The sequence below is a fragment of the Malania oleifera genome, chromosome 7 (assembly GCF_029873635.1).
Source record: "Malania oleifera isolate guangnan ecotype guangnan chromosome 7, ASM2987363v1, whole genome shotgun sequence".
Lineage (NCBI taxonomy): Eukaryota > Viridiplantae > Streptophyta > Magnoliopsida > Santalales > Ximeniaceae > Malania > Malania oleifera.
The window spans coordinates 70380796-70405189 of record NC_080423.1 but is presented as its reverse complement, the minus strand read 5'-3'; the positions used below and the strand labels follow the sequence as shown (position 1 = coordinate 70405189).

At 36.5% G+C, this 24394-nt stretch overlaps 1 protein-coding gene and 1 long non-coding RNA gene across 2 annotated transcripts; both read left to right on the top strand.

Moving 5' to 3' along the window:
• Window positions 1–2576: 2576 nt before the first annotated feature.
• LOC131159540 (bZIP transcription factor 17) lies at window positions 2577–13214 on the top strand. Its single transcript, XM_058114551.1, has 2 exons — window positions 2577–4758; window positions 12567–13214. Exons 1-2 carry the CDS (start codon window positions 2661–2663, stop codon window positions 13016–13018), a joined length of 2550 nt encoding a protein of 849 aa, XP_057970534.1. The 5' UTR covers window positions 2577–2660; the 3' UTR covers window positions 13019–13214.
• Window positions 4899–11886, top strand: LOC131159541 (uncharacterized). Its single transcript, XR_009137812.1, has 2 exons — window positions 4899–11293; window positions 11390–11886. It is a non-coding gene; the product is annotated as an uncharacterized LOC131159541 (long non-coding RNA).
• Window positions 13215–24394: the final 11180 nt, after the last annotated feature.

Genomic DNA, 24394 nt, shown 5'->3' with positions numbered 1-24394 from the left:
TAACACCCGCAGGGCCTCCTACAAAACACCCTAAAAATAATATTTTTCAGAATATAATATTAGTATTTCATCACCTACATCATTTCTTATAATTATCATAAGGCCAAAAATGGGCTAAAAGGTCTTACCCTGAATTTGAGATGAAATCAAACTTCGTTTCCCCAACGATCCGCTCTGGTAGACTTGTAGAGAACTTCGCCGGGAGCGTCGTGGTAGCCTCAAATCTTCGATCCGGCAACTGGAGGGGCTAAAATCGAAGAGAGAAGGGAGAGAGTGACGTAGAGAGAGAGAGAGAGAGAGGAGTGCCGAGAGTGAATAAAAATAGGATTTTTAGCTATTTATAGGGTCAGATTCGTCAATGAGACACGTCACCTCGTCGATGAGTCCTTCATTAAATTCGTCGACGAGACCCTGTATTCGTCGATGAAATTCAGAGCAGTCAAAAACCTCGCTTGGTATTTTCTCGTCAACGAAACCATGTATTCGTCGACGAATTTCCATATGCACTCATTGACGAAACCCTGTATTCATTGACAAGTCCTGGCAATCCCTTGAATTTATTATATTCTCCAAAATGCAATGTCGTCGACGAAATCTACGGCCTCCTTCTGTTTCCATTTCTATTTCTCTCCCTCTTTTTATTATTAAAATGCTATTATTCTTCGGGTCACTACATTCTTTGTTACAAAATAATCAAAATGTTGCTTAAAAAAATTAAATTAGAAAACATTAATTACAAATCCTATTTATTTAGAAATATTATTAACATAATTTAATGATGATATATGATATTTTTGTTATGTATTAATATATTAGATATATGTCGAGATTTAATAAAATTATTATTATAATAAATTCATATGATAATTATCAAAACACTACTTATTTTATAAGTACTTATCATCTATGTTTATTTTAAAATACAAGTAAAAAACATTTTATGACTTTAGAACTTTTCAATGCAATTTTATTATCATTATTTTTTATACCTCAGTATGTTTTTCTCTACAAAATTATCTTTTCATAAGTAACCAAACAATGTTTACTTTTGGTTACTAAAGTAATGTTTGATTTACATTTAAATAAGTCTTATTTCAAAAAATATTTTTAAACTAACTTTTTAAAGAAAATAAATATTTTTTTAAAAAAATTTTGAAAAGATATTATCTAAAAAAATACTTATAATAAGTAATCTCATACTAATTTTCGATAAATACTTTTTTTTTCATAAAATTACTTTTTAATAAGTGATTCCAAACAATCCCTTTATTATAAGTAGTAGTTGTTTATAGGTAGTCTCAAATTTTTGAACTACAAGAACTTATAGGTGAATAAGTCATTTCTCACTCTCCCTCTAGATTGGATGGAAGTGCGGTTTGAAAAAAAGAAAAAATAAAGATAATAACCTTTCTTGAGGTTTCAAAATTTTTTAAGGACCTTCCCTTAGTTTTCAAAACTTTCAGGGACCTTCTTTGAAGTGTGTTAAGAAACACAAATCTCTCTTTATTTTTTGTGAAAAAAAGAGACAAGTATTCTAAGGAAAACTCTGTATCTTTTTTAGCAAATTTCAGGTGAGGTGAGAAAATTTTTAAAATTTGAGGGAAGGTTTGCGACATTATTGAAACCTCAAAGAAGGTCTTTATCTTTTTGTTAAATATCAGGGGAGACAATATCTTTTACTCTAAAAATTAACCATTAGTGGAACGAAAGAATGACAATTGAATTTTTAATTAACATAAATATTAACAAAATTGTTAACTTAAAATAATTAAGGTGTTAAATAAAATGTTAATTGGAAAACATTAGTTATTTAATAATATTAACATAAACACACATGATTTACTCTCATGTATTATTGTATATTAATTATAGATTGAAGTCTAACAATAATATCACTAAATAAATCCATATCACGCTTATATAAAAAATTGCTACTCAAGTACAGGCACGCGGTCAGAGCCCTAGGCTCCTCCCACTGCTTGGGAGCTTACGGTTTCATGTTCTATTTTAGTCCCCGATAAGGGTTCTTTCACCCTTCCCTCACAGTATTACTTCGCTATCGGTCACCCAGCAGTATTTAGCCTTACAAGGTAATCCTTGCAGATTCACACGGGATTCCACGTGCCTCATGCTACTCGGGTCAAAGTGTAAGCTAGTGTGCTTTCGACTACTAGACTCTCGCCATCTAGGGTGCAGCACGACACTTGGATGAAGTGTGGAACAGAACTGAAAGAAATGAAATCAAAATTATTACTCGATTGGGTTATATTGTCTATTTATATTTTCATTTTATTTCTTTTCTGACTATATTTCATTTTACAAATCAAACATATTTTAAAATATAAACAAATCTCACCTACTTTTTAACTCATTGTTTACAATCAAAATGTTTTGATTTAATATTGTTTACAAATCAAATTTTTTAGCATATTTCCACTAAACTTGAAAGAAAAATGCATAATTTTTTTTTATAATCTCGAGGGGTTGGTATTTTTTTAGGATAGACAAGAGATAATGTCTTTTGTCTTCCTGGAAACACGTTGATTATCAATGGTTCCATGATAGGGCGCACTTGTAAATCTACTCGTCGTTTCCTTTTCGTTGACGTTTTCTTTTCTCCACGACCACGAGACCCGAAGTTTCCAGATAACGCACCGGGCATGAGCGTCGGGGCGCATGAGACCCACCTCTCACGTTTCCACGCGCTCTTTGCTCCAACGACGATCACGGACCCTAAGCACCTTTTTGCTGCTTTTATTGTTCATGACAACCACGCGCTCCGCAGTCCCGAAGTGACGAGAAATAACGGAGTCTATTTACAGATCGAACCCTTTCTTCTGATTTCTGACCTCTACAAAACCCTAACAAAGGAGGATCCAGTCGTCGCGTGCGGAGGCATTCCCGAAATGTACCCTTCGGATCCCAACTTGTTGTCCGAATTCGGATCTCTGCCTCTCCCTCCCCTCGACTCTGACATCTTTTCCGGGGACCTTGATCTGCCGGAAAACTTCGTTGCCGATCTCGGCCTCGACGACGCCGGCGATTTTGATTTCGACTTCTCCTTCGACGATATATGCCTACCTTCTGACGCCGAAGACTTCCTTCTCAACCCCGGTTTAAATGATAGGGGCTCTGAGGGGCCTGGGGATTTGAATTCTGGTTCGCCGGAGTCTGGAAGTTCTAATCTTGGGCATGTATCATCTCAGGATTTGGGTGTTCAAGGATCTGATGTTGTTAGAGCTTCAGACTCGAATCAGTTTTCTGGCGATGAGAGTTGGAACGTTGATGGGGTATTGAATTCTCAGTCGCCAGAGTCCGGTTGCTGCATTCAGGAGGTTTCAGGGCCTGCGTCATCTCAAGGTTCCGGCAACTGTAATTCGCTATCGTCGGATTCTCGTAGCTGCGATCGGGATGAGTCAGGTTATGTACCTTCCTCTCCTGATGTTGTTACCAAATCATCCAACCCTATTGGCAATCAGAAGGTTAAAGTTGAGGAAATGGGAAAGAACTGCGTGTCAAAGAGGAAGAAAGTGCCCGAAGATGGAATTGTTGGGAGTAGGAGTAGCAAGTTTCGGAGGTCAATAGCTGAGGAGGATTCGAATCCGCCGAATGGTTTTAGTTCAACGAACGAAGAGGAAGAGAAGAAGAAGGCAAGGTTGATGAGGAATCGGGAGAGCGCGCAGCTTTCTCGGCAGAGGAAGAAGCATTACGTTGAGGAGCTCGAGGATAGGGTGAGATCAATGCATTCCACAATTCAAGATTTGAATGGTAAGATATCTTATATTGTGGCTGAAAATGCGAGTTTAAGGCATCAATTGAGTGGTGGTGGTGGTGGTGGTATGTGTCCACCTCCGCCGCCAGGGATGTACCCACATCCTCCGATGGCGCCCATGGCTTATCCATGGTTACCGTGTGCTCCCTATGTTGTGAAATCACAAGGGTCTCAAATTCCTTTGGTTCCGATTCCAAGATTAAAACCCCAACAAGCGGTGTCTGCACCAAAGACGAAGAAGATAGACAGTAAGAAGAATGAAGCTAAGACTAAGAAGGTTGCCAGTGTGACTTTTCTGGGCCTGTTGTTTTTTATTTTGCTTTTTGGAGGATTGGTTCCTATGATTAACGTTAAATATGGAGATGTCCAAGACACGGGTCTTGGTGGTATAGATTATATTGGCAACAAGTTTTATGATTTTCACCAAGGGAAACTTTTGACAGTTAATAGCCTTGTAAATGGTTCTGACAAAACTATTGATGAAGAATTGTGCAATGGGAAATATGGTTTTGGTAATGATTTTACTAGAAAAGTACATTGTGAGAGGAGTCATGTTGGAGACCCTGAGTTGGACGTCAAACATAAAGAAAGAGCATCACAACCAAGTTCAGACGGGTTTGATCATCGGGACAATACCAGTGAGCCTCTTGTTGCCTCTTTATATGTACCAAGGAATGATAAGCTTGTTAAGATTGATGGCAATTTGATAATTCACTCTGTAATGGCTAGTGAGAAAGCCATGGCATCTCATGTAGCTTTTGAAATGAAGAATAGGGAGACTGGTTTGGCGATCCCTCGTAATTTGTCCCCTGCACTTGCTCTCTCTAATGGCAGAAGGAATGAAGGGCGACAACCTCATGTGTATAGAAGTATATCTGAACAGCAAAAAGCTCTTATGTCTGGTTTTGCAAATAATTTCAAAGACAATATGAAGTCATCCACAGCTGATGGTAAAATGCAACAGTGGTTTCGCGAAGGCCTTGCAGGTACTGGTTGCACTTTTAAATTTTCATTTTATATTTTTTTCATTTGATGTGCATAGTTGATGTCAATTTGCTTGGCCACTATCTGAGCTGAGTCTGATGGCATAGATTTTTAGGGACTGAAGATAATTTATTTGCTGTTAATGAAGGTTATATGTGTTAGGGTTATCCCACATCGGTTGTGGAAGGGGCTGGTGGTCAGTTATTAAATGTGAGGGAAAGTCTCATCCCATATGCTAGCTTTTGGGGTTGAGAAGGCCCTTGACCGCCCAACACTGGTATCAGAGTTGACGGCTCGTAATTCTGGGTGAGCGACATCGTAAAAGTCGAGACGTGAAGCTAATTCTTTTAATGTGCTAACAGTTTGAAGACCAAGTGTGTGACTGAGGCCAATAAGGATCATCTAGGCCTGGGATGGATACGAATAGGATCAAGACATGAGAGGTAGGATTAATTCGGAGACACGTGAAATGCAATCTGAGGCATGTAAGGCGCCAGTGGTAAGGCCCACTTGAGCAACTGTTGGGGAATTGGGCTTACTCCCATAAGGAAGACGATTTTCGTTCAAATGGCAACAGTTGGAACTCACAAGTGAGGGGGAGATTGTTGAGAATTCCACTTGTGAGTTTGTCCTACGTTAGAAAATTTGAGTGGATGATTAGTGCTTATATATATGGTTGGGCATAAAACTCAATAGGCTTAAGGTTTTGGGTCAAGTTGGTGTTCGCCTATGTATATCAAGCGTACCCATGGACTCCTCCGGTGGTAGTAATTGGTATCAGAGTCTGGTTCACCGACATTCTCCCTAGTGTGCCGTGCTAGGGAAGACCCCGATGATTGCCTTTTCAGGAGAGATCCTGATGTGTGAGGAGGAGATTGTTGGGTTATCCCACATCGGTTGTGGAAGGGGTTGGTGGTCAATTATTAAGTGTAAGGGAAAGCCTCACTCCTTGAGATAGTTTTTGGGATGGAGAAGATCCTAGATCACCCAACACTGGTCACAGAGTTTGGTTCACCAACATTCTCCTTAGTGTGCCGTGCCGGGGGAGACCCCGTTGGTTGTTTTGCCGAAAAAGATCCCGATGTGTGAAGGGAAGATTGTTGGGTTATCCCACATCGGTTGTGGAAGGGGCTGGTGGTCAGTTATTAAGTGAGGGAAAGTCTTACTTCTTGAGCTAGCTTTTGGGGTTGAGAAGACCCTAGGCCATCCAACACTGGTATTAGAGCCTAGTTCACCAACATTCTCCCTAGTGTGCCGTGCCAAAGGAGACCCCGATGGTTGCCTTGCCGGGAGAGACCTTGATGTGTGAGAGAGATTGTTAGGGTTATCTCACATTGGTTGTGGAAGGGGCTGATAGTTAGTTTTTAAGTGTGAGGGAAAGTCTCACCCTATGAGCTAGTTTTTGGGGTTGAAAAGGTCCTTGACCGCCCAACAATATGCGGCAGTGTCATTTCAATATTTGTGGTCTGGACAGGAGGCTTTTTTTTTTGAGTTAATTTCAATCTTGAAACTATTGGAGCTCTTGATTTTGGTGGGCACCCATGCTGTTATTGTTTCTATAACATATCCATATGTTTGTTAGATAATGGAGAATTCTTTTTCTTTTTAATTTATTTTTTGCATGTAGAAGTTCTGAATGCTATATTTTGATAAATAATTTTGTTAGGTTGGTATCAGTAAATAGGATTTCGCTTGTAGGCCCATATTAGTTGTCACACAAATTCTTGGGCATTATGTTATTGATGACTTAAATTCGTTGAAGATAAATCATACACTGGCAGCAAAATAATTCATAGCCATCAATCTTCTTTTTCTCCGTGTTTGTTTAATTTATGGAATTGTGTGTCTTGACAGAATTATTATCGGATCTGCAAGCTTAGCAGAATATGCTAAGGATTATGCATGGAGTATTGTTTGACTTTACTTTGCCCTTGGAGTTGAATATTCTATTAAAAAGGAAAAAAAAAATTGAACTGTAGGTTATACATTATGAGAGGAACAAATAACGGTCATACTTACAGCAATATGCTCTTTGAAGTATGGAGATAAGTGACAAATATGATTCATTGATCATTTTGAAGCAGAATAATACGTTAGTTTTAATGAGAGATTATTTTTTAGTAAGAGTGGTTGAAGGACTAGGTTAATGTGGCCCAATGATCAAACATATTTGGGAGATTTTTTGGATTATCTGTTGGGGGTTGGATCAGGACAGGACCTTGGAATTTGGATGCCATTATGAGTTTTGATTTGAGGAGGTGGTTTTCTAATTTGTGATGCATAGTTGAATGACTCAAGGAGATTCTAGAAGCCTCCACTCTTACTATCCTACTTTTTAATTAGGATAATCTAACTCGTAAGAATTCCTACATATTTATACCATCATTCCATTGTGAGGACATTGAGGAGAACTATTTTGTTGGGTGTTTCTCTACAATTACTCATTATCCTTGTTGCCAATACAAGATGATATGTTTAATGTTATGGTCAAATAATATGACATTCTCAACTCATCCAGCACAACCTCTTAGGGCAACCTCATAGGCAAGTCAATTAATAATGTATGTTCTTGGTTAGGTTTGAATCCTCATCCATTACCTAGAGCCCAAGGACTTAAGGTTATTCTACTTTCTATTTTAGTCATAATAAATGAATGAATTCTAACATTATCTCCTGTTTGGGATTCCAATATATTTATACCACTATGTTAATTCCAATATATTTATACCACTATTTTAACCATTTTTTTATGTCTCCCCCATTATCCTTGTGTCCGGTACAAGATGAGGACCATAAAGTGCATTTACCAATTAGGTTTAAACAATTTGACATTGATAAGTCAACCGTCAACCACATCTTTGGGCAACCTCATTGGCAAGTTTATTGATAAATTATCTTCTTAGTTAGGTTCAGATTGTTGCCCATTACCTTTGGGGGGCAATGGTCCTTAGAGTTGGAAGTGGGGGAAGGGGGGGGGGGCATCCTTTGAAAGAGAGAGAGAGAGAGAGGTTATGATGAGGTACAATGAACATGGAGAGGATACTTCAATTTGTTGGTGGTTGATTGATAGTAATAAATAATTAACAGTTTTGGAAAATAATATTATAATAAAAATATAAAATGCTTCCCCCCCGCAAGGGGGGGGGGGGGGGGAGGGGGGAATAAGATTGGGTTTCACTTTGGAAAAATGATATAATAAAAATTTTCCCCAAAAAGGATTGGGTTTAAGAAATTGGACTTAAATTTGTTTTTTGTTCAACTTTCCTCATTCTTCTCTTGAGTGCAATGTTTTTTATTTTTTAGCATATTTTGTTTTGTTTGTTGTTGCTCCAAGCTAGAATTCAACACTTGTGTGTTTTCCCCCCTTAAATTTTATATCGTGGATGCACTTTTCAATGTCCCTTAGTTACAAAACATTAGATTGATCACATTTTTCCATTTCTTTTAATCCTATTTATATTTAAATTTTTATAGGCAAATGCAATTTATTTTAGTACTTTGTCTGTCTTTATTGTTGTGGGTTTTTTTTTTTTTTTTGGATTTTAAATATGATGGCTGCAAAATGTTGGGAAAAAAAATTACAATAGAAAAATGAGGATTTCATGTATGCTTTAGGCTATTTAGTATATACCTTATAATTTGATTTATCTTTTCATATCAAATTTTAAAATTACATTTTCTAATATTAAATTTCTCATGCCCCACTCCAAAGAACAACCTAACTCATCAAATTTAAACGTATGGGGTAAAACAATCAGACTATGGATGATGTAGATTTTTTTTAATTGAATCTAGACTTGATCCCTGCTTGCAAATCCTGTCTCTGCCAAATTTACCTTATAATTAAAGTTCTATTTTTACCATAACAAATTAATATTATATTTTTTTACAAATTTTATGCCTCAGCTCCACATAGCAGTAACTCATCAAATTTTGAACTGAATGTGGGGAAAAAGTATGAGACTATGTCAGAATGTGGGGAAAAAGGCATTTGACAATTGATGTTATAAAATTTTTATTCATTAGGAGTTCAATACATACTCAAGAGTCACAAAACATTCATACTAACATACCTGATAACAAAATAAACTAATCTCTTCCGAGTTTTGCTAGAAGGATGGGAACCTCCCTTGATGCATTAAAATTTACACCAGCCACCCTTTGTTGATGATGTTTAACAAACAGAATTAGCTTAGATATTTTTAAAAAAATTTCTATACTGTAAATAAAATAGAGTTTTAGTAGCATCGTCTTTAAGTTAAAACATTTTGGATGGAATAATGATATTGGTTAAATTAGCTTAGCTTGATTAAAACAATGTCATTTAATTAAGTCAATACCGTGTTTCCATTATTAGGGGATGCTTAGAGCTCTGTGTGTGTGTGTGTGTGAGAGAGAGAGAGAGAGAGAGAGAGAAAGAGGTAATTATTAGTTGCAAACAGGTCTGTCTAAAGAGTTTCTCCCCAGTTGCAACCAAATTTATTCAACTAGAGAACTGGTAAATAAACCCCGCCTATGCTTACTTCCCTCAATTGCAGCAAGATCTGCATGAAACATTAGCTTCCATTGGAGGTGTGTTGTGGTAGTGGATGATGACATGAAGTAAGGGGCAAAGAAGATGGTGATGGTGCAAGGTTGTGTTATGCTAGCAAGGAAGAAGAAGGGCATAAGCGGGTTAACTTTATGGACTTTCCTGTTTGGTGTGAATGCTGGCCGCTGGAGAAGGAATAGAAAGGAAGAAAGAATTTTGGCAGATTGGGATTGAGAAAGAGAACAAAATAAAAGATTATTGTAAATTTTAAGAAGGCTAAAACTGCTATGCTGGGGAAAAAAAGAATATGAAAGAAGAAATCTGACAGATGGAGGAAAGAAGATGACTAACTCATGGAGGGTGTCACCAGAGCTAAATGTTAAGCAGGGGATGTAATTGGTTTGTTTCAGTTCGGTTTTAGACAAAACCAAATTAACCTATCTTAAAAATTTAGAATTGATCCCAAAATGATAACTGATAAATTGTTTGGAGAAAAGACTCAGTTTACTTATTCTGTTTGGTTAATGAACTTTTGTCCATTGTACTATTGGAGTATTTCAAAAGTTCTATATTCTACGACCAAATCTCACAGCCAAAACAAAAGATTTAGGGTTTTGCTCGTAACAAGTAACACCTGATTTAATTGGGCCACCCGTAACCAAGACAGGGAGAGACACTTCCCGGCTTCGCACCACACAGCCCAAGAACTTGTGAATGTTCTGGTTGTTTCCATCATGATAGCAAAATTACTGACATAGTTTCTTTAAATGTAATCTTGTACATTATCTTCTATCTCCTCCCCATTCTTTATTTAGCTATATCTTTGCGTCTTGGGCTTGTATCGTTCATATAGTACCTTAAAATGTATAAATCATCTTTGTCACCCAAGGCCTCAATGGTATAAGACAACACTACATTTACGAAAAAAGAAAAACAGCTGGGAACAGAATTTTATCTTATTTTTATTTTTATTTTTATAGTGTGTTAATGCCCCTGTGGCATGGCAACCCTTTTTTTAAGTTTACTGCTTTGTTGTGTTTCATTTTAATTGTTCATGGACGGCACTATATATATGTGCTCTGGTTTTAGCCTTTTCCCTTCAGTAAATATGGGATGCTACATGGCAGCAGAAGTGCAATAATCTAATAATGGAGTGTGAATAGCACTATCCTTCTTCATCAAATTTCTGAAATATCTATTGACAAATTTAGACTCAATGATCTGTTGAATGTGGAGGCTGAAGGGCAATACACTTGGACACCACTTGTTTGTACTGAGTAGCTTCTGAATGGAGGTTTGTCTCTTTAACATCTAAAATTCAGTAAAACAGCCTTGTTTGGTAAACCTCTTAATTGGTATTGATTTACCTCTAAGCCTCTGATTGAGCCAAAGATCTTCTAATTGATAATTCGTTAAAATATACATGTAGAATCTCCATTGGACTTATTTGCCCATTAAAAAATAAAATTCCAAAATTGCTCCATATCTTTTGCGATTGCTACAGATCCCAAATCCCATCTAACACACATATTTGAAGGTTAGTTACCAAAAACCAAATAATTCATTATTTAAATTCAGATACCAATATAGTTATATTCAAGCACCCCCTTAATCATCATTTCTTGAAGCCCTGTTTATAACTTTTGACTTTATGATGTGTGACCTAGCTTGAGTTCCCCATGATCACTGTAGCTTTATGGGCAAAAAAATACTAGTAAATTTATATGTTCCAAATCCTAACCAGGATTAGGTATAGGATCAAACTTCATCCAAGTAACAGCTCATCCAGAGGAATCTCTCACAGAACATCTTTCATCAATGTCAAATTTGCAACCCTTACTCCACATTTACGAAATTATAAATAAGCTGGAATTATTTTCAGAGGTTGACAATTGCTCTCCCAAACATGACTACGGTTGCCAACATGCATTATTATGGAGCTGAATAATGGCAGGATGATGCTGATCTCAATGACTTGTGGAGGAGGAAGGAGATGGGCAGCCATGGTGAGTCTTGGACAATTTCTGCCAGTTTTCTGAGGGTGTTTAGGTGCATGAATCATTTGGAGTGGTAGATTGACGGTCTCTGCTCATGGTAGGAAGGCTGGCAGCTACAACGGTGCCTTGTGGTAACTACAACCAGTAGTTTAGTTCGCGCATGAATGAGCATAAGAGGTGCTCTGAAGGCTGGCTTCTTGAAGATTCGCAGGTCTCTTCTAAGGGCTATAATGGTAAGGTTTACTGTTCTGATACCAAGTTGATATAGAAGAATAAAGAGAGGAGAAGAGAAAGAGATGACAATGATACTACATCGGTGCATCCTTAAAAATAGAGCAGAAATAGAGCAGCCCTAAATTCAGTTTAGTTCCAAATTCAAGTCTAAGTAAAATCTGTTACATTTAGATATTTATTGAACTCATGTACTTGTAGTTCAAGCAGAAACCTTATGGCGTGTTTGGTATCGTTTCTGTTTTCTGTTTTTTTATTTTGAAAAGAAGTATTTTACTTTATTGTAAGCCTAGGCCTCCTATGTACTAGTTCTATTCAGAGTTGAGTTGCAATTATTTTTTGTTGGACACTAGCCCAATGCCACTCGATTTTTGGCCCAATGGATTTTTTTTATTCATCTACTGAAATTCAGAGCCAGCTATCTTTAGTTCAGTCTGTTTCGGGATAATATTACTGTACCAGGCCTAAATAGTTTCCCATGCTCTGCGGCTCCCATCTTTATAGGGGGAAAAAGTGGTGAACTTGTGTATATTGTTTTGTATCATCTGGATTGACAATTGTCAGTTCAAGTGGTGGGATATGATTTTATTTTTAGATTCAAGTAGCAAATCCTGACTTTGGGCTTTATTTTTAGATTTTTATTAGACCGAAAGTTAAGATTAAAAGGTTATTGAATAATTTTGAACTCCAGGAGTGAGAGCATTAGTGACAAGCATATTTAGCTTCTATTAATGATGTGTTTTGGCTTTTTGTGTGTTTCAAACTGGTATCTAGAATGCAAATTGTTGCGTGTCTTTCGTCTCTAGGGTCATAATAGTTTGAAATGGTTTTCTGAAGGGTATAAACTTCATACTGCAAATTGCTGTGATGCATGGCAATTTGATCTTGCGGTTGTTTTCTGTTTCCATGCAATTTTCTTTGCTAAAAGAATCACATTAGTTTTTCAATTTGAATGAAGAAAATTAGCAGTGGGTTGTCTTTGTTCAATGGTTAGATCTTTGTTCACAGAGCTGATAAATAAATATTTTATGCTGCCTCTGTTGTTTGACAGGACCAATGTTGAGTTCTGGCATGTGCACAGAGGTGTTCCAGTTTGATGTCTCACCGGCTTCTGGTCCAGGGGCGATAATTCCTGCGCCTTCAGTTGCCAACGTTAGCGCAGAACAGAGTCAGAACTACACAAGTGTTGGGAAGGGGAGGAACAGAAGGATTCTTCATGGTCTAACTATTCCCCTCCCTGGGTCAACCCTTAACATTACTGAAGAGCATGTGAGAAAGGCATCCCAGAAAGAGAGCTTCAAAGGTAATAAATCTCTTTCTCCTATGGTTGTTTCCGTGCTGGTTGATCCCAGGGAAGTGAGTGACATTGACAGTGATGAGGTGATTCGACTGAAGTCCCTTCCCCGGATCTTTGTTGTTGTGCTATTAGACAGCGTTAAGTATGTCACGTACTCGTGTATGCTTCCCCTAATGGGATCTGGTCCTCATCTGGTCGCTAACTAAAGGGTTGGAAGTGGGTTGTCAAGAGCAATAGAAGTGCCCCAATGCTCATCTGCAGCTCCTGGATTGTAGATATAGTTAGCAGCTGCTGTTGCATTACTCCTGCCTGTGACATAAATTAAAAAAATTTCCTAAACTTTTGCTTACAAACAATTGACGTAAAATTTTGATTACTGAATAGAGACTAGTTGCTATTTAATTGTTGTGTATGTGAACATTCATTTAGTAACAGCTTTTTGTGGGGTGGACTGGCACAATGATTTAGCTCTGATGAAGATTTTAGTCATTCTCAGATTTGCATGGCATTGTGCATGTGTGAATGCTGCAAGCACAATATTTAGAGGGAATCGATGCAGGCTGATAGCGTGGATACAAATATGGATCAGGGAACGCCTAGGTACAAAAATTAAGACGTATACACACACACACACACACCCAACACATTTAATCATATTTTCACATGACTGCCTAATCAGTTGGGAAAAAAAAAAAAAGGCATTGAGGGTTTATGAATTACTGAAAGTGGTAACCGTTCAGACTGCTTAGGGCTTGGGCAGAGGGAAATTGTATAGTAATGACCCAAAAGAGTGAATGACCAACCTACTTCGAAACCCTTTCCCAAAGCAAAGCTTTCTTCCGAGAATCCAGGGATTTCCTCTTCAAGCAGCATATGCATCTCTACCTCACCTGGCTCATTGGAAGTCTAAACTGAGTATGTGTTGAAAGGTAATTTATTCATCATTTCATATTTCTTCTCATTTCTCACGTGAAAGTCTCTACAGCAATGTGTACTAGGGGATCTTGGATTCCTCTCAAGAGCTAAGGAGTACAATGCTTCAGCTTAAAACTTTCATACATTTAAGTTAGAGGCAGAGCATCAGTCTGTCAAGCTAAATTTAAGTAGTACATGCACTTGAAAATCAATTCTAAAGATCAGACAGCATGTGGTTGGTTCAAGGTAAAAATTGAAAAGGGGTTGAACATTGCTTAAGCAAAAAGCTACTTGTTGGTTGTATGGATGAGCTTGTAAGTTAAAAGGGCAAAGCATATAGACTGTCAAGCCAGGTTTAAATAATACATGCACCTAGAAAAATATTTTAAGATCAAACAGCTAGCTTAAACGGTTCAAGGTGAAAAAAAAAAAAAAAAAAAAAAAAAGAGAGGTGGGGGAATGGGAAGAAAACATCCTCCTTCTATGATAACTGGATTCCTCTTATCCCCTGTAATAGTTAACCAAAATGAATACTTAGCAAATGAGTTCAACGTTCAAAGAAATGCAAATGTAGTTGATTTTTATATTTTAAAGAAAAAAATACAGTGGAAGATGGAGTTGGCCAAGGAGATTCTCTCAAATGTTGTGCAAATAAAGAATAGCCTCTCAGGCATCTTAATATCTACTACTGATGATACGTTAGTATGAACCGGTGGAAAATAGCAATGTTCTCTACATGGGAAATTCGTGCGCTACCGTAGTCAAAGGCAAAGGAGATGTTACTATTAAATTTACTTTTGGAAAAAGTTTAACTCTCACTGATGTATACCATGTACCGGTACTTAATAAGTTTGGCTTTAAGTTAGTGTTTGAATCTGACAAATTTGTATTTTCCAAGGATGAAGTCTTTGTGGGAAAGATTGTATGATGGTGTGTTTACACTTAATATCAATAAAATGAATATTTCTATTTATATTATTGATTCAATTTCTTTATGGTATAACCGTTTAGGACATATTAATATTACTAAATTGCATGATATGGATAATATGAAATTAATTTCTAGATATGCAAATGACATGGATGGTAAGTGCAGTGTATGTATTAAAACCAAAATAACCATAAAACTTTTTCCTAACAAAACTGCTAGAATTTCGTCTTTACCTCAATTAGTACATAGTGATGTATGTGATTTACATGGTATACCTACCATAGGAGGCAAAAAATATTTTGTAACATTTATAGATGAATTTTTAAGATTTTGTTATGTTTATCTTATGCATGCTATCTTATTGCCACACACTGTCAATAACTTATTCCATCTTACTAAGATGTGTCTCATCCAAGTATTAAATATTTCAAAAAATCGAGATCGAGTTGGTAATTGAGCTCCCAGATAGAGTGGAGCAGGGACCCTGATATACAGGGTGAGTTTTTGATCTAGGAATGGATATTTCCCCTAGAGTTTTTTTATTTTTATTTTGGGGTGTTTGTGATGTATGTATTTTTGGATGGATTATACTCTGATATGTATATTCGTTGTGATGTATGTATATATTGTCTTTCGTTGATAAGTATTAAATATAATGTGACTGGTATACCAGTGCCCAATGCAGGTCAGGTGATATGTATGGTATCAGGGTGTTGACGTGTTCGATAAATATGATGTAAAAAAAATGGTATGAAAAATTGAGGCATCACAGTTTGGTATCAGAGCCTAGGTTGTTTGGTTCTGCAAACTTTAGTAAACAGCGGAATACAATACCAGAGTATAGTAATGGATTTTGAGGAAAATAGGAGATGGGTAGATTGAAATGTGAGTAAGTCATTGTGAAGGATGAGGTAAGAATTTAGGGTTCTATTTTGCGGCCTAGAGACAAGAGTACCAAGGTTATTTCAGTATTTTTCCTAGGGTGACGATTTCAAGAAAATCATGGATACTATTGCTGGGTCTTATTTCTGAGTGGTAGGACTGAATCTTAAATGGGGATTGAGGATGTGAAGATAAAGGGTCATAGAAGAGTAATTTATGAGTTATAGTAGTGTATTGGTTGTGTGATAGTAATTGTATATTGAGACTAGTTGTTCCCTTTTCAGGATAGACCCCAGGAATAACAACATAAATACTGAAAGTAGTGGTAATGAAAGGGCTTCCAACATAGTTGGCAATGACCTTGAATAGGTGTTGTGTAGTGCAGGCCAACAGGTCATGGCTAGGATTGTGTGGAACTATGGAGGACAAAACTGCCTACCAGCTGACCTGGGCACACTGTCGAGCAATTTATCCACAAGAACCCCCCAACTTTTACGGGGAGAGTCGATCAAATCATTGCAAATGAATAGATCCAAGAGATAGAAGATATATTAGCAAGTCTCCGCTGTGCAGATGAGCAGAAAGTTCTGTATGTTGTTTTGAAAATAACTGGGGAGGCCAAGTATTGGTGGATGTTGATAAAGCTACTTGAAGAACAAAAGCTAGAACCAGCAACCTTGACATGGAACCATTTTAAAGAAATTTTCTATGATCAATACATTTACTCTTCTACCAGAAATGCCCAAGCAGAAGAGTTTATGAACCTGAACCAAAGGAAGAGATCTATGCCTTCTGAATTTCAAGTAGGTACCAGTCAAGGGACTTGGAGAAGACATGGTGGCAGTGTAGACAAAGCCAGGGAAGGCCCGTGCCTCCCGATTTTCAGGCAGGGTCCAGTCAAGGGCCGTGGAGGAGATATGATAGCAGAGGGGGACAACGACAGGGAGGAAGAGAACGAGCAGTATAGGGTAGACAGATGCCTCCTCCTTATCCCAAATGTTACAGGAGACACCTGACAAAGTGCCGAGTGAGGGAGGTTGTCTGTTATTAGTACTATCAACCTGGACATATTTTGAGAAACTGTCAGGCACCTCCAGTGATAGCGGCTGCTCCTCGACTATATATAGGAGGCTATCAGGCACCTTGAGGGGGACAATAGATGAACACTGCTCTGGCGCAAGTTTATGCACTAACGCCGGGAGATATTGAGGCGGCAAGAGATATGGTGACAGGTAGTAAAGTTATAATTTCAGTTAAAGTAATTGTTTTATGTGATTTAGAAGCAATGTGTTCGTTTATTTCTTGAGAATATATCAGATTGTGTAAGATGGAAACTTAATTGTTAGACATCAAATTATTTGTAGCCACACCAATAGGAGCAATGGTAAAATGTAGAAGGGTGTTTAAGGATTGTCCAGCGGATATTCAGGGAAGGATATTGTCTGCTGGTCTTGTAGTGCTTTATAGGCACTGGTTTATTTTGATCTTGGCAATGGACTGACTAGTTGCCAGTTAGGCCTGTATTAACTATTATCAGAAAGAGGTAGTGTTCGGACCTCCAAGAGGACAAGAGGACAAGAGTATAGATTTGTGGGGCTATGTGTGCACGCCCCACCATAGTTGTTTTCTGCCATTCAAGTGAGGAAGTTGTTGTTGGAGGGTTGTCAGGGATTTGTGGCTTATGTGAAGGAAGTATTAGAAGGGGAGGTGAGGGTTGAGGATATTCCGGTAGTGAGAGATTTTCTTGATATATTTCCCGAGGATTTGCCGAGACTACCTCTTGAACGTGAGGTAGAATTTGCTATTGATCTGGTTCCGGGAACAGTGTCGATTTCGAAAGCGCCGTATAGAATGACACCGACAGAACTGGAAAAAAAAAATGAAAGAATAGTTACAAAAACTGTTAGATAAGGGGTTTATCAGACCCAGCGTGTCACCCTAGGGAGTGCTAGTATTGTTTATGAGGAAGGAAGATGGGTCGATGAGAGTGTGCATTGACTACATATTTTCATATTTCCATAAGTCAGCCAAAATAGTGGAGAACGTGTAATCCTAAAATTAAGATGCCCATAAAAATGTAAGATACTAAGTGGGCAACAATTTGACTTCTATGTTCTATGAAAATTCTTTATTCCCTGGGAAGTGATGCTGGCACCATAAGCTGAAAACAAACCTGAGAATAAGATGTCATGGGCATCACATTGCCAAGTAACCTAAAGGATCCTGTGAATCAAATAACACCTAACAGAATCATCTTTATCAACTTACTTAGAAGAAAAATCATAATGATACTTGGACCTTTAACAATCTTCTATCTAGAAAGAAATCGTACATGCTAGGACCCGAAGCTTTATCTTTTTGCTCTATCCTATACGAATCTTACCTGGCGATGGAATACCAATTTAACCGCTTAGGCATCGACTCGATTAGGATTTGATTTGTATACAGCCTAATGTGGAGTCTTCTGTTGTTGTTTATAATTAATTGTGGCTTTTGAAGCCACCCTCAGAATCTGATTTTTCTACCGTTAGCAACTCTTTGGTACAAATAAACGTCACCCTTTCCTTCTTGGTCCATTCCACACAAGATTTGTTCTGCCAGACAATATTCGATCACTGATCATAGCTGACTAAACAACTTCATTAGTATTGTATTCCATACCAAAAACTAAGACACATGTTTATTACATATTTGGCTAGTCACTGGAACAAGATTAGGGTTGGCTTGAGTCGGTATACTAGGACTTAGACTTGCCATAATTGCAATCCTTATTTTTCATTGAGGATATTTTCCAACTATATTTTGATATTTAATGTGTGTCACAATAGGTTAGAAGTTGAGTCTTAAAAACTATTTAAAGCAAGGAAAAAAAAATCGAAGAACCAATTTGGTAGGAAAATGATACTTTATCTTGATTTAAAAGTGTGAGCCTATGCATTAGACTGGCATTGAAAAGGAATTGGGTGATTAAAATTCCAGGGAATGTTTGGAAGTTCATATAATTTTTACTCAAATGAATTATAAAGTTATGATGAGAGTTTTGAAGTGCTTTTATACATTTAATCTGACAAACAAATGATTATAAATCCTGGTCTGAGATGTCTCAGCAGGTATGGTCCTTAATGAGTTTGAATCATCATTGTAAGTTCTTTGTTTAGAGATGAGGCTAACCATTGAAGGTTAACTATTTATTATACACCTAGTTGATTGTTTTTAAAAGAAAATAGTATTGAGAGATCCAAATGGAGTGAGGGCTTTCTTTCTAACTAATAAGCTCTCATACTCGACATCTTGAGTGCTTGGGAAAGGATAGAATTTGGGCACATGTTTGGGGTTGTAGCAGTGATGGAAGAAACGTATGAGTTAACGAATCTCAAACTTCTTTACCCATAGGTGATGAATTTTTAGATATTCTTTTTAGATGACTTATCAGGGCTACCTTCAAGAGGAGATTGAATTTAATATTGATTTGGTGCTAAGAGCGAAACCTATGTTGATTGCTTCCTATAGAATGACATCAACTGAACTAAGGCGAGTTAAGGTGCAACTAGAAGATTTCCTTAACAAAGAATCTGTTTGACCTAGTATATCATTATAGGTTGCACCTATGTTATTTACTAAGAGACATAATGGGGCCTTGAGGTTACACATTAATCATTGGAAGTTGAATCACGTTACAGTAGGAATCGGTATCGACTTCCAGGGATTGGGGGATTATTGGAATAATTGATAAATCCCAAAATTTTTGAAGATTGATTTGCAATTAAATTATCACTAATTAAGAATTGGAAATTATACACCCCAAAGACAGAATTGAGTACACAGTAAGATCAATATAAGTTTCTGGTGTTCCCAATTGAGGGTTATCAAGGCACCTTACATTTTCATAGATATAATGAATCAAGTCATTCAACCATACTTGGATCAGTGCATTGTAATTTTTATGGATGATTTTTGGGGTATTCAAAGACTCAAGAAGAGCATGAACAACATTTGTGATTAATTTTACAAACACTATGAGAGCATCAGTTACATGCTAAATAAGAAATGTGGGTTTTGGACAACTAATACAAAAATTTTGGGTCATATCATAATCAAATGATAGTTATCTATTGATTATTCTAAGGTTATGTTGGTATTAGATTTTTGGAAGACTAGAGATGAAAATTGAAGTTGTTGAATGTTGGTTCTAAAGCAAGGTGTGTTAGGACAAGATGTATGATCCAACGATTTATGTTAGTTACTAGTTCTAATAGAGTTGTTTACAAGATTAACTTAAAACTTGTTGGGCTAATAATTAATTTTACTTAAGGTTGTATTCAACAAATTTCGAGGACGAAATTTTTGTAAAGGGAGAATGTAACAGCCCCCCTTCAGTTCACGCTTCCCATTCTCTCTCACTCCTCTGTCTCTCTCCTTTCTCTTCTCATTTTCTCGGTAGATATTCGGCCGATCGGAAAACGAAAAGTATCGTTGGGTTCCTTTCTCCACCACCGACATTACTATTGGAGCGGATTTGCCGTGGGAGCGGCATAGGCATATCTCTTGGGTTAAACTCAATTCTCACTTTTACCTTAATTTCTCGTAAATCTTAAGTTCAATTGACGATCAGACACCATCACGAGAATCTAGAGATAATTCTCTACAAGTCTAACGGAGTGGATTTCTCGTGGGGTCATCGTAGGCATAATCCCAAAATTAGGCTAACGGGATTATTAAGGGGCTAATTATTATTTAATTATTATAGATTTGGAAATGTTAAATATTGGGCATTCTGAGGTTGAATTAGAGTTATTGAATTCAGGACTCGGGTAAGCGTCGCGAGTATAATTTCGAAACCCTACGAGCATATTTCATGAAAACCGAGGTAAGTTGATTATCTTGGAATTTAACAATTTATTTAGGTTATTGAGAGTCTAGGAAATGTTTTATGGAAATTATGTTGGAATTTTGTTAAATGTTTTGGGGAAATGGAAATTGTAAGTTTTTGTACTAGAAATGTCACGGGCTCAGGATTGAACTGTGTGGGCATCTCAGTAAGACAGGTAAGGGGAATAAGTTATAGCATGTATTTTTATGAAATACTGGTTGAAATATAAGTGGAATGAATTATGGTATTTTCCCTGAAATTATTATTATGATGATATGAATAATAGATGAGAAATTGTGTGGCATATGATTTTATGAAAATTATGAAATGTATTGTGTAAAATGTGATTTGAAATGGGAAATCTGGGAAAATGATATGATGATGAATATCCCTGAGGAAATGAAATGAAATGTGGAAATGTTATATGATTTTCTGGAAAATATTGAAAAAGGATAAATGTATATACGAAAATGATTTTATGGGAATAGTGGAAATAAGAAACAATGATATATGTGAATATTGAGAAATGTAGAATATGGGAAATATGGAAATGATTTTCTATGAAATGGGAAAAAAACAATGAAATACTGATATGTGCATACTAGAAATGATGAAATTTATGAAATGTGATATATTCCCTTATTTGCTTATATATTATTATGAGATGAATTGTGAAATTGAAATGCTGAGAATGAAACAGTAGAAAATGAGAAATCTAGTGGGAATATTGTTTTATGAATATTGAATGAAAATACTGGATATGTGAATTTTAATATATGAATATAGAAATATTGCAACGTGAAATTCTACAATGAATAGTGAAATATGGGAATTGATTTGTGAATGATGAAGTGTGAATACTGGAAATAAAATGTGAATATTGGAAATGAATTGTGAATACTAGAATTGTGAACATTGCAGCGTGACAACTGCAATGATTATATGTATTGATATGGGAAACGTTAATATGAGAAAAGTGAAATAGTAGAAATGAAAACCCTGATGGATGGATATGTAAACCCCAATGATAGGTTATGATATCAAACACCGTACAGATGCTAGCGGTTGAAAAGTGCAACCACACGAACTCATGGAGCGTGTGGCGTGGCAGTGCGAATGGGCCACAGTAGAGTTGTTTATTACCCCCTGGATTTTGGACCAGGGTATGTGGCAGGTTATTCGTTACTACAGACAAGTATGTGGTATTATTTGATCTAACCAGATCAGCCAATCGTGGTTAGATCCAGCCTTCGGGCCGCCTAACCTTGACCATGGGGGGAAGCATGGCGTGAAGAAAAATCCTCAGGGTAGCCATGAGTTACAGACACAACATGTTATGGTTACAGAGGATACCCATGGGCTGGATAGCAGATTGGAAATGACCATGAGTTACAAACATGATATGGAAATTTTACTGAGGATACTCATGGGCCGAATAAATGAGAAAAGAATGATATAATGGAAATAAACTGAAATGAAAGAAAGATGAGAAAAATAAATGAAAGTAGGAAATGGGAGACAAAGTTTATAACAATTGTGTTTTACATTTATATAGTTATTTGCACATATCATATATCATATCAGTTGAATAATGTTTTGACTGAATATATATATATATATATATATATATATATATATGTATATTGATATAATTGCGCTCATATTGCCACACGTTGTCAATAACTTATTCTATCTTACTGATATGTATCTCACTCAAGTATTAAATATTTCAGGAAACCGAGATCGAGTTGGTAATAGAGCTCCCAGATAGAGTGGAGCAGGAACCCTGATATATAGGGTGAGTGTTTGATCTAGGGATGAATATTTTCCCTAGAGTTTTGTTATTTTGGGGTGTTTGTTGATGTATATATTTTTGGATGGATTATACTCTAGTATGTATATTCGCTGTGGCGTATGTATATATTGTCTTCCGTTGATAAGTATTTAAAATATAATGTGACCGGTATACCCGTGCCCATTGCGACTCAGGTGATATGTATGGTATCAGGGTGTTGACATGTCCGATAAATATGATGTAAAAAAAAAATGGTATGAAAAATCGGAGCGTCACATACACGGCCTGATTTGGCTTTTGCAATCCACAAAGTCGGCAAGTTTATGCATAATCCACTTGAATCACACTAGCAAGCCGTAAGTGAATACTTCGCTATCTTAAACATTCAGTTTCAACAAGCTTGCTAATCTCTAAAGCTATAGACTTCAAACTTCATGCATTCTTAGACTCGAATTGGGTAGCAGATAGGGATGATAGAAGATGTGTGGGTGCTTATTATATTTATCAGAGTCTTAACTTGATCTCCTAGCATTGTAAACAGCAACCAACAGTGGCTCGTAGCATCACTGAGGCTGAATACAAGGCACTAGCAAACACTGCAGCCGAGCTAATGTGGATCAAATCAGTTCTAACTAAACTCAGAATTTCTATTCAATAACCATCTGTTCTTTGGTGTGACAACATTGATGCCACTTATCTCACATCCAATCCTGTGTTTCGTGCAAGAACAAAACACATAGAGATCGACTTTCATTTTGTTCAAGATCAAGCCCATTACAAACAATTAATAGTTTAGTTCATCTCTAGTCATGATCAGTTAACAGATGCACTAACTAAACCATTACCACCAAAGAAGTTTCGAGATGTTCAATCCAATATAAATGTTCGTGATCTCCCCTTTAAATTGAGGGAATGCGTAGAAGATCAAGTGATTTCAACTGAAATTACTACTGAAGATAAGGAAATATGATTCTAAAGACTTCAAACTTGAATTTGAATTTGAATTTAAATTTAAATTTGATTTTGAATTTAAATTTAAATTTGATTTTGAATTTAAATATTAGGAAATTAATTGTAAATGTGTCTATATATACTGCATGTAAGTTACAAACAAATCAATGAGAAATACAAAATTCTTTCAAACACTTTCTCTCATCTATTTCTTTACAATCAGAATGCAAATTAAAAGATATTAAAAAAAATAAGATTACTTAATAATTATATTTTAAAACTTCTCTCATACCAAAAACAATCTTATTGTACACAAAATTTGAAAGTGGTAAAAATATTTTTTTTTTCGATTACTTTGAAAAGTTTTAAGTTTGGAATATTTCCATTTTTCCATTTTACTTTAATTCACACTACATATATATACACAATGTTTTAATCCAATAAAACTGAATCTTAGATTTTAAATTATTCTAAGAAGTGGCTGTAATAAACTTGATTTTGATAATTATCATTTTTCTAGTTTTCAATTTTTACAAACGTGTATAGAGAAATTTTTTACACAAACAAAAAAACACCGAACATCCTATCTATTCTTCGCTCGGACCAGCAAAAACAGAAACGCCTACTGTTTTGGAGGCATTGGTTCTAAGAAAAGGAAAGGTCACTTTGTTCACTTTCCTTAGCTTTCACTGTCAATAGCAATCAATAAAAGAAATGAACATTCAATCATAAAGCAAGTCGCAGTTATTGCCCATGACTCTGTTTTACTTTACAGCCTAAATCCTACTGCTACGATTTGTGACATTGCCAGTGATGTGAACTGTCATCAAATCACACTGACCTACTGCTGGAGAAAATATTGGTGAAAAGCCACTTTGAGGTCTCACCCTATCTCATGATGAAGTAAATTCTACCTCTAGTGCATATAAATTTCAACCCAATTTTGAAACAAGTTGAAACATCAAGCAAATTTCCAACACTCAATCCTCTTTGAAATCAATAATCCAAAACCATAGCAACTGAAGAACTAAAAGTGGCTCACCAGATGAAGCTGAACAAACTCTCCATTGGCAACAACCCCATCTTGATCCTAATCTGTCATCAACAGCTCTTCTTTCTTCCTTCCTCTGCCTTTATGGGGTGTCAACTCGATTGTCAATGTCAATATTGCACCCCTTCAGAGCCTAATACTGCTGCATGCTTACAGGTTAAAATACAGATATCCAACCAAAAGTCAA